Source organism: Apteryx rowi, unplaced genomic scaffold, assembly GCF_003343035.1.
Source record: "Apteryx rowi isolate R43461 unplaced genomic scaffold, aptRow1 scaffold_7, whole genome shotgun sequence".
Classification (NCBI taxonomy): Eukaryota; Metazoa; Chordata; class Aves; order Apterygiformes; family Apterygidae; genus Apteryx; species Apteryx rowi.
The window spans coordinates 1,430,431-1,441,836 of record NW_020450982.1 but is presented as its reverse complement, the minus strand read 5'-3'; the positions used below and the strand labels follow the sequence as shown (position 1 = coordinate 1,441,836).

Below are 11,406 nucleotides of genomic sequence, written 5' to 3'. Positions count from 1 at the left end.
CCCACCTCGGGGCGGCGGCAGGGCCAGCGCCAGGCCCCGCTGCGGCCCCGTCCTGCCCCCCGGCCACGCTCCAGGCCGCGGAGCCCGCCGGCAGCGGGAAGGCGAGCGGCGGGAGGGGCGGGGGCGCGCTGCCGGCGCGGAGGCCGGCGGGAGGTACCTGTGTCAGGGAGAGGTGGGCGGCCATGCTGCTTCCATCATGCACCGGCCGGGCAGCAGGAAGGACGCGCCGCCGCCGCCGCACTCGCGGCCCAACTTCGGCAACTTCCCCAGCCGGCCGCGGCCAAAACCCGGCACCGGATCCTCGCCCGCCGACCGGCCGGAGCCGGAGCCTCCCTCCGCCCGCGCGCGGCGAGCAAAACCGGGCGCCGGATCCCACTCGCCGGAGCAGGAGCCTGCTCTAGGCAGCTGCAATGAAAACCCGGAGCCGGAGTTATGGCCTGATTTGGATCGGAGCTGCCTTACAGTGGTAAATATCCTCCAGTGAACTCTCCATTCCTAGCCTTTCCTTTTCCTTCCCTCTTGGCCCTATTTCTGCCCCGTATATTTAGCAGTAGGGGCTTCAAGCATTCTGAGCTGTTACAGCCCTCTAGTTCAGGATCCCGCAGGTGGGGGAAGTCCCAAAAGCGGAGCTGCGTCAGGTCTGGGATTGCAGCAGATTTGGGAGCCCAGCCCGGGAGGAAGCAGCACGTGAGCCCGACAGGACGTGCTGACCTGGCAGATCCTTTCCTGGCTCATCAGCAGTGAGGGTCAGCCTCGCTTTTGGCCTCCTGCCTCCTCCCGACCTCCCCGCTCACAGGAAATGAATGTAGGGATGCTGCACCCGCTTAGGCGGTTGCTGCTCGCATACATCTGTCTCTCTGTGAGATGGTGGGACACAAAGGGAATAGTGGGCTATATGGGGGAAAGAAAAGCAAAAAAAGGGACGAACGACTCCTATGAAATGGTCAGAAAACGCAGGCTGCAGGAAAAGGAGGAGCGAGCTAGAGTGGAAAGCAAACTGCCCTGCCTTCTCCTCACCCGTGAGAAACAACTGTGTACAAACTGGCAGAAAGGGATATTCATGTCACCGCTTTTATTTTCCTTTATTATTATTTCTTATTTCTATTTTTCTATTTCTTAGCTTCCCCCAGGTAAATCTCCCTTTGCCACAACAGAGCCAGGGAACCAGAGAGTACAGGCTACTTTACCGGTACCTGTTCACTGCATAATTAAACTACTTTTCTGACCTCTTTGCTCTACCACATCATAGTTCCCTCCATGAAGGTGGAGGGAAAACATTCCCTTTTTTTTTTTTTTTTAAACTTAGACAAAGATGGATCAGGCATCAATTCAAACTTGAAATACGCATCCAGGCTGATAAAAGGGAATTAACGGGAATGATACTTGTTTATTGGAAACGTTTCACAAGATGTGTTTTTTCTTTCTTTGTTCTTAGTTCTCTACCGCTCCGCGTTTTTCCCTCCTCAGCTCAGTTTCATGCTTATCCCTGTGCTCATGCCCCACCTCTGCATCCTGCCGTTCCTCGGCTGGCAGTCATTACTGACTGCTATTCCTCATCTGTCACGCAACATGCAGGCTCCCTCTTTCCCACACATCCTCTAATAAAGGTTTTATAGAAACCGTGACCTGTTTCTCAGTCATAGCTTCAGCAAGAAGAAGCAGATATCGAGAGAGGGGAAGAATATAAAAAACAAACAGTATCGATACAAAAACATTTACCCCAGTCGCACATTTATCACTGTCACACCTCCACTCCACCTCACACTCAACTCCTCCTAAGTAAAATTTCTAGAAAATAGCACAGGCTGTTATCTTTCTAGGTTGATGTTTTTCTTCTTTGATTAAAATTGGAAAATTGCTATCCCACAATAATTAATATCTGGAAACTAAACCAGGAGATGCTAAAACTGCAGCCGTGTCTCCTGGGGACAGCAATATTTGATCCCGTTAGCATTTGGGAGGGAACCCCTCAGGAGAGATTTGGAGGGCTTGGTTTTCTACTAATTGCCATGAATGCTCGCGGACGCCTTTTGCTCTGTCAGTTGGTTTCCCCCTCTCTCCGTCTCCCATCCCTGGGTGAGGAGAAGGGCTGCGATGCGGCAGCAGACTCGCAGCCTCTCAGGAGAAACAAGGTTACCCCCAGACTGCGTGTCTTTGCAAGTGGAAGGAAAATGCAAAACAGAGTAAGGAGACCTGGCTCTGGAGCTAGAGGCTGTTGAGAGCTGTTGTGAGCAGCATTTTGTGGGCAGGCTATCAGACCCGGCAGATGCGTTCTTGCTGCTGTTCCCTTTCTCTTATGCTGGGTGCTGGGTTTCCCACCTAGTCCATGACTAGACCCACGGTTGCAGCCAGGCTGTTGCAGAGGGTTTGGCAGAGCCTGTAGAGTGGGTTGTGTGGGGAGGCTGGGGATTGAAAGGAAGCTCAGCTCTTCCAACAGTCCTTCATGTGGGGCAGCTTCACCCAGAATGTGCCTAAATGTCCCATGTCCCCTCTGAGCAGAACGGGATGGCCACATTATCTCCATATGCAGTGAGGAGGTGGCAGGCAACTCCCAGAGTAAAGTGACTTTTCCTCCTCTTATTGCAAGATAATAAAACAAGTTTTGATGTTGGACTTGGGGGATTTTGGGGGGGGGGGTAAAGAGGTATTTATTGTGAAAGACTTGTGAAAGAGATGAACAGACTCAAAGAACATATGGGTATCGTGCACGTGGGCACTGTGTCCAGAGGCAGAGAGCAAGGATCACTCAAGGTAACCTTTGTGGCCTCTGCCAATTAAAATGATAACAAGTCCTGTTCAGTCAACACTGGACTGGCGTGTTCAGAGAGGTCTTTGTCGTTGTTGGGTGTTCTGTGCCCCCAGCAAACAGTATTGTCCTGGATGCCACCAACCACTTGAGATAAAACAACTAGCCCATGGCCTCAGGCATCTCTGTAATAATTACAACAGTTGTCAGCTTGCTGACAATGAAGTGTTGTACTGCAGATTTATAGGAATCTGGCATGACAGCTCCCAGAAGGAGAGAGCCGTCTGCTTCTAGGCTGAAGTAGAAAATGCATCTCCTGACACAGGGTCATAAAAATGGGCTTCCTACTTTGAAATCAGTAACCCGTGACTGATTATTTTTTGTCAAGAGAACAATTAGGGCTACTAGAACCCACCCCAAATCATTGGCAGGTTTGGTTTTATTAGCTATTTATTATTTACGATTACCACCTTCTTGGCATAGCAAAGAGCAACTCACTAGGGCTTGGCTAGGACGGAAGAGCTCCTGACATCTGGAATTGGGGGAGCTGATAAGTGTACATCTCCCCTTGTTTGCTTCTCGGTGGAAACCCCGTGTTTCTGTCTCTCCCTCAGTCACCCCCATGAATCTTGGCCTTTTGCAGTATCTCCTGCACTGAGAGTTGTGTAGATGTTGAAGGGGGTGGTGACGCTGTGTGCTGGCTGTTTAGGACAGCTTGTGAAGAACATGAGAAAGTCAAAAGGCCAATGAACCAGGTTAAATCTTAATTAACAGTTTCTCTTTATATCTTTTCCCATTCAATATGAATTCTCCTGCAGGAAATCTGTAATCTGCTCTGTAATAATTGTTATATATTGATCTACTTGTCATAAGTTCCCCTAGTGCAGGACACTTTTGATATCAAAGGGACATGGAGAACAATATTAGCATGGTATTTTTTTAAGTATAACAGGATTGTGTATGATTCTAGGTATTAACACTTTGGCAGATAGATACCACATCTCAGTGTTCTTTATTGTGTCTTTAAAAGTACAATTCCCAAGGTTAAATTTATACTGAACAAACAAGCGACTAATAATAAATCAAAACCAGCCAAATGGCTTGTGAAAGACGGCGCCTGCACCAGTGCAGCTACAAGAGCAAGAGCATGACTGTATCAGTGCAAATCCCCATTGCAGGATACTGCATAAATGACTTGCTCTGCTATGGTTTGCTTGAATTTGAAACCTGTGCTGTACCAAGACAGTGTAGAAAGGGCTTGCACAAGTGAGAATCAGACACTAATGTCCCCTGGGTTTTATACATCTCTTACGCTCACCAAATGGCTTTAATAAAGCTAGTAACTTTTTAATCAGATCCACTGGTCTCCCCAGAAATAGTATCTATCTTAAGTGTCCATCCCTTTCTTTATTATAGGTGGGTTTACATCATGGATCGGCACACAGGAAGCCCATTATTTTTTCCTGAACAACACCTAGGTATTTAGTGTGACTTGTCCTGCTTGTCCTAGGAAAAGTATTATTACAGCCCACGAACGCTCAAGAGGCTCATTAGAGCAATGGCTCACTCCTGCCTCCTGCATGCCTAGCCACGAAATGCCTTGCTCAGCTTTCTGGAATTTCAGTGCAAAGCAGATTAGCAGCTCCAGTATTACACATACAGAATTAAGGATCTAAATAGCAGAAGGATTAAGCCATAGGGAGGTTTACAGAACAACAACAACAACAACAACAAAAATGAATAAAGGGAATTATTATTCTGTGATCAAGCGATGGAAATGCAAGGGGACTGGCTCACAGGTGAGTGGAGACCATCTCACATCGCACAGGTTTCAGAAAGCCAAGGACCTGCTGTGCTCCTGATACACAGCAATATTTTACCACACTTAGCATATTGAAATAGTCCTTTTCGGAAATGAGGAAGATCATTGTACAAAACTTTGACCCTTTGGACAGAAGGTATCTCTTATTAAAAAAATCTCAAAGTACTTCCCTAGATTAGGTGTCACAAGTTGTTTTAGAAATCACGACTGCAGGTGTGTCTTTAACTAGTAATACAGCTCAGGGTATGCTTCATGTGCTCTTTGCATTTTATGCAGCTGGAAGCTTTCCAGATGTAGGCTTATTGAGAGACTGATGCATTTTACAGCCACAAGAGACCATTATGATGATCCAGCCTGATTTTTTTCATAGGCTTTTCCCATAGAGATCTGTTAATTTTTGCATAAAGCCTGTAATGTTTGTGAGTCCTATGGCATATCTTTTAGAAGAGCATCTAGTTACTGGAGTATGTACACTGATCATTATGAAAACTGCATTTGAATGACTAATTCGCTAATTCCTCCTGTGCTGTGCACTTGGCTCCTCGTGGCCATTCGCAGACTATCAAAGCTATAGCTGCCTTGAAGATGTTTTAAAAGGGGTCAAGAGATAATCAAATTCATATAAAGCAGTAGCAGCATTAGAGAAACACAAACTAGGATGTTAAGGTATGTTTGCATGCATATATATCTGAACAGTGTTTTCTGAAGCTCAGAAACACTGTTCAGATATATATCTGAATTTAATTTCTTCATCTGGCAATCCTATGTCCCACAGAAATAGAGTACAGTAAGGAAGAACTGTTTGTACTGGTTTGTTTTTGGAAAACAATGTAATTTATATTACAAGTATTCAGAATCCCAAAGGGCAAAACTATTTTTGGACTCTTAGTAAAAATTCAAGATTGCTCTTTCTAATTATCAGAGATTGAAATGTCACAGTTAATAAAAACCTGACTAAGGTTCTTCAAAATAATGATGTTTGCTGAAAGTATTGACAAATATAAATGCAGTAGTACTACAGACCAATCTATACCATTTTAAAACATATACAATTTATCTTTTAATTAAGACTGTAAGCGTATTTTCTCCAGCTAATTTGTACGATCCATTCTTATGGCTCTATACCTCGTGCCCAACAAGAATTAGAGAAAATACAGACATATAAAAGGTCAGATTGGCCACTTGATTTGGTCAGATTGACCAACTAGATTGATGACACACAGCAGAGTGGTATTTTTCTGCATAAGATTTAGTTTTTAATTGAAGATCATATCTGAAAATCAGATAAATCTTATATAGGCATTAATTTGACATGATGCCCAGCTAGTATAGCAATTGGAGATTTAGCCATTACTTGCACAGCTTAATACATACTCTGACAGAAACGGAAAAAGTGATACCACTGCTGAAACAGCAACACTCTTCATTATAAATTTATCACATCAATATTGTAATGTGTATTGTATATTCTACCAAAAGAGGGTTAAAAACAAATACATTTACAAAGTAGTGGGCAGAAAGGCTTGTGCCAACAGTTTCTTCTGTTTTTTTTCCTCAGGCATGTTCTCTATACTGTGAGTCCAGGGAATGCATGACTCACCTCTCCAAAGCGATTACAAGTCTATTATGTTTTTAAGTTAGTAGAGAATATTTAAGAAAAAGCTGCACGCTGAACTCCCAGCATTCCCCTAACCTAGAACTAATTCATTCTGTTCATCAAAAAGATTATTAATTCATTTCAGACATTTTACATATAATACATTCCTGTATTATGATATACAGGAAGTAATTAGCTAAAAGAGCATATCATTGATGGATTGATTTGTTTTCTTCTCATAAAAGGGTTTGTCGTTACTCTAAAACAAACTCATGACTATTTACAGTGTGATGCCATTTTTATTCCATTACAGTGCATCTTGATAAGAGCATATGTTTCTTCTTGAGCCTCTCCTTTTGCATCCTCTTATTTCTTTTTCTCTTACGTATTTATAATCTTCTTTTTCCAAGTTTTCTTTCATTTTCTTCTATTCCTAATTACAGTCATCAGGCTGTCAAAACAGTTTGGAAATTCTGAAAACAAAATAGCATCGATGCAATAATGTTAGTCATAAGACAAAAAAACTATCTTTCCGAAATCACAGTGACCTAGTACCTGCACCCATTCTTCCAGCTGAGCGATGATTCAGACATCAGTTAAACACATGTTTAAATCCATCCTTATTCAGGACACCCCAATAGTCATGCCTTTAATTTTACACTAGTAGTTAGACTCTTTCCTAAATTTAAAACATACTCCACTTGGTTTCAGCAATAATGTCTCTCATAGATGTGAACAGCAGTGGTAGAACAGTGGTGCCATCAATGGGACGATGGTTCTGTGACTACCGAAGAGACAGTGAGGAGGTGAGTCAAGACCTTATCAATAGTGGAAAATTGATCATATTAGAAAAGATGTTAATGATTTTGCTCTTAGTGTAGACAAGGATAGGGATGATTAGACTATGTTAGCTAGCCGTGATTAAGCCACTTTTAAAACTGTGCTAATTAAAATGTGTTTTCATGCCTTTGCTGATACGGAAAAGACCAAAAAATTTTGACAAATACAGCGAGAAGTGAGAGCAACACACTGCTTGCCTACATCTGTGCCAATCATGTAGACTATAAGAGTGTACGGAAGACTGCAGGATATTGGAGTTACCTTTCTGCAGACTTAAGGAATTTGGTGCGACTCTGTAGGAATCTCTATGGATGTTCTTCCTGCTGCACAACCCCTTCTCCGAACCCAAATCCTGCTGTATGGCCATAAACAAGAAACCACCACCTAGTGGGGTTATTTTTGATTTACAGCTGTGTAGCAGAGAGGAATCCGTCCCGTTACTTGGTCAACAGTTGCACAACAGTAGCAGGCAAAATGTTGCTGTGAGTTCAAAACATATCATCTCACTGGTGTCAGTATGTAAGAGTGAGAAATGCTGCCTTAAAACCTCTCTCTGTTTTCTTGACTCTTGAAGTATTGACTTGTAATGAAAATATATGTGTTCTCATGGTACCTTTCTTTTTTCATTCTTCTAGATCAGTTTGGTATTCTCAACAATAGTAGTGTAACATGACTGATGAGATATCACCTAAAATACGTTCCTTTAGGAAAAATAGTATTTGAAACACATACAATAAATATTACTGTTAAATATCAAAGACTGGAAATTATCTAATTTCTACAAGCATGGGCTCAGTGAGTAGCTCATAATGTAATATGTATTTATTTGGTGCACACAGACAACTGGAACATGAAAAAAATTAAGGACAATCAAATTATTTGTTTAATGACTGATTTGTTTTCTGGTTTTTTACTTTTTTTAGATTAAATTGCAAAACTAATGCAGCAGTAATTCAGCCTCTAATGGGATCATTTGAGGTGTGCACTTGATTGAGCAGATGTAAACATCACTAGTGGAATTTGAACTCCCTCAGCTGACAAGGACTTGCTTGCCTCTGTGTCACCTTACGTTTCATTTCCATCATTTGTAATAAGAAATAAAAGATACTGCACCAGCTTCACCTGTTGCATTCAACAAATATAACTACAAAGGTCTGGTGATCATCCATAAAAGAAATTTATTTAACTAAATTTCAGTAGCAATTAAAGCAGCCATGGAAAATACTTAGAATGTAGTAATCACTGTGACTGTGAAAGCTACATCATGGATTTCAATGGTTTCATGGTAGCTTTTCAATTAAACTTGCTCAGTTTACAAATAAAACTACATTTAAGTATCTTCCAGCCTTAAAAACGCATCCCAGAACCTGCAAGACAAGCTGAGTTAATTCCTGCTGTTATTGGTAAGATTAATTTAAATGAGAGACACAAATCTAAGAAGCAACTGAAGAATGTCTCGATATATCTCTGTATAGATATCTTCATTAGATTACCCAGACTCTGAAAAGGATGTACAAGTATCAAACCAGCCAGATTTTCAGATTTCCATATCAGTTTGATTTGTTTAAACGTGACAGGATATGTTCTTTAAGACAAAACACCTGAAGTGCTCCTAAGACAAACAGGACATGATGTATAAAAATGACAAGAACACTGAAGTCCAGGGGAAGAAAGCATCAAGGTTTTCAGGATAAGACAGAGGAGGAAGCCAGATAAGCTAGATGAGTTCAGATAGCTGGATAAGTTTTGCAGAAACAGGGGATGTGCTCTTCCTAAAAGAATATCCATGACTCAAAAGAGATTCAAATTACATTCAAAACTTAAACACGCTTGATTGTCAGTCTCTTCCTGTTTACTGGAGAGACATAATTTGTTCCTGTTTAAATCGAGTTTAATCTGGTGAGTTCAGTTAGGGAAATACTTAGAAAAAATTATTTAATGAACTTCTGTCCCTTTCCTTTTGCTAGCTTTAGATGATGGTAAATTACATATATATAGATGAGCAAGAGAAAAACATTTGGAAATCATCAGTGGGGCTATTTAGTTAACTGTAAAATTAATATATTGATAAGTTACTTTATTTCCAATTCTCCAAGTAGGGAATAAGTCCAAGGCTAGAAATTAGCTGTGGGTTTCCTGCACAGGGCTACAGAATAGATCCATTAGTTAGGTGGTACAAGTTACTGCCTAAAAATGCAAACTATACAGCATAAACACACGCATGTAGCTGGCCGAGATCAAGGTCAAGAAAAATATACTATTGTATTTATAAATATAGACTTCTGTTTATACTGGCTTTTCATTCTCTTTTCTTTCTAGTTGGGATTCTGAGCTGAGCAAGATGTCTGTTAGCTCTAAACAGCAGAGGTTTGTGACAGGCCTGGATGATATCACATAGTTTATTGTATTCAAACCTAATTTATTAAAAAACAGTCAACATAATATCTAATTCTGATTATTTCAAATCCCTTCCTCCAGTATATGGTGCTGCTACAGTCACAGTTTAAAAATCTATGGGTATGATATCTGAGCAGTATAGGATTGAGACATGCATTTACAGGTTTATATCAAAGATTAACTGAGTTACCAACATTGTCACACAGAACCAACCTCTGAAAAAGCTTTTTTTTTTTTTTTTTTTTAGGTACCTGGATTTGGTAATATTGCTGAATAATGTTCATAATTCCTGTAACTCTTTTGGGACTGCTAATTTAAAAAGTAACACAACTTAATACCTTAGTAAGCAATGTAATATAAGTATATCTAAAGTGGGACACTATATATTTTTTCTTATATATATATATATATATAGTATATAGTAAGCAATTTTTGATCAGAACTGTTCAAACAAGCAGATGCAATTACATTTTGTAATATATTTTTATATATAATATATATATAGATGCATTAATTGCACATATACAATTGTTTGATTAAATGAACAACATCTGTTACTTCTAACAGTATGAAATATTTTCAAGCACCCCACTCAGCCTGATGTCAGAATTAGACTCTTCCTGCATATCCCACTGAATCAGATCTACCATTTGCTCAAGGTTCTGTTCACAATTTATTATAAACTGTATTACTTAAGTCTGATCCTCATTACTAGAGGGATCAGACTATCAGACTTTGCTGATAATGCAAACAATCTGGGGTTTTGGCTAACACGAAATCCTATAAAAAGGAAATATAATCATCTAGCAAGAGAACATATGACAATTACATTTAACCCCTAAGTCTCCTGGCTGGTTCTAAATTTACCACTTCCATCATCACTGCATTATGTGAACCAAATTTTCTTTTCACATACACAAGTGTTACTGAAGTCCCACAATTTCACTGTATTCCATGAAGAGAAGAGGATTATGGTCTTGTGTGAGTATCTACTGCTTGCAAAGAAATCTGTTCCATCTCCAGCTAGCATGTTGTTATTCAACAATTGCAACAGAGCCGCATGTTGCTGATGAGAGGGAAGTTACATGTTCCACTGAAAAGTGGACAAGGAAATGCCTAAAACTGCTAGCTGACTGAAAGAGTAAAAGGAATTGAGTCAGCGTTCTGGGAAAAGGAAGGATAGGGAGGGGTGGAACAAGCAGTATCTTCTAAAAAAAAAAAGGTCAAAGTAGATAACACATGAAAAAGGTAAGTGCCACCAGTATGTCATGAATAATACAATATTTACCTAATGCACCATTAAAGTTTATGGATCAAATCCTCTTTGCTGGCCAAGATGTACTTGCATAACAGAGGCTCTCGGAGAGATGGTTGCAGCCTCCTGATTCACTACTCAGTTCATCCCTAGCACTGTGACGGGGTTGGGGATGATTCATTAACCGAAGGAGCCAAACTGCAGTTTCTCTGCCCGACAGTCCTTTTAATCCACTGTTAAGATGGTGTGTAAAACTGGTTACTGTATCATCTTAGTCCATTAAGAATTTTCCTATCTAAAATAGAAATTTCCTAGCAGGGAAAATTGGGTGGTTTATCTTATTTTGCGCTGCCTGAGCACTGTGCAAGGGATACAGGACAGTGAATATGGCCTAAGGCTCTCCACTGATACCCTTTCTCAAGTTTCTCCGGTTGTATGAATGCTTCAATTTCTCCAAAATAAACAGAGTTTATTTGAACGTATGATTGCACATCCACGTTTACAGATCACTAGACTGCAAATCCAGTTCAAATTTCTTGTGTTCTGGGGAACTGTATCCCTGGATGCAATGTGCCCTCTGAGCATGCATAATTTGAAACAGATGGCTCAAAGATGAGCTGCCAAACACAGGAGGCCACTCCAAATGCCATCCAACAGTAAAAGTTAAGTGGGATAAAAGTTTTCTTTGTCCCTCTTCAGATGAACATGGCCAATATGCTTGGAAGATGCTTTTCTCTCATTTTTTACCA

General features: G+C 40.8%; 2 protein-coding genes across 9 annotated transcripts in view; one reads left to right on the top strand and one right to left on the bottom strand.

Moving 5' to 3' along the window:
• Positions 1 to 282, bottom strand: part of EPS15 (epidermal growth factor receptor pathway substrate 15) — a 54,066-nt gene extending 53,784 nt beyond the window's left edge. For 6 of the 8 annotated variants that reach the window (XM_026086613.1, XM_026086616.1, XM_026086618.1 and 3 more), the window contains exon 1: positions 158 to 282. In XM_026086613.1, the coding sequence (XP_025942398.1) occupies positions 158 to 184 (27 nt within the window). In that variant the 5' untranslated portion in view covers positions 185 to 282. The remainder of the gene's footprint in view (positions 1 to 157) is intronic. The other 2 variants (XM_026086617.1, XM_026086615.1) reach the window with 1 other exon arrangement.
• On the top strand, positions 188 to 9,706 carry LOC112975933 (alpha carbonic anhydrase 8-like). Its single transcript, XM_026086621.1, has 2 exons — positions 188 to 466; positions 9,650 to 9,706. Exons 1-2 carry the CDS (start codon positions 197 to 199, stop codon positions 9,677 to 9,679), a joined length of 300 nt encoding a protein of 99 aa, XP_025942406.1. The 5' UTR covers positions 188 to 196; the 3' UTR covers positions 9,680 to 9,706.
• The last annotated feature ends 1,700 nt before the right edge of the window (positions 9,707 to 11,406 follow it).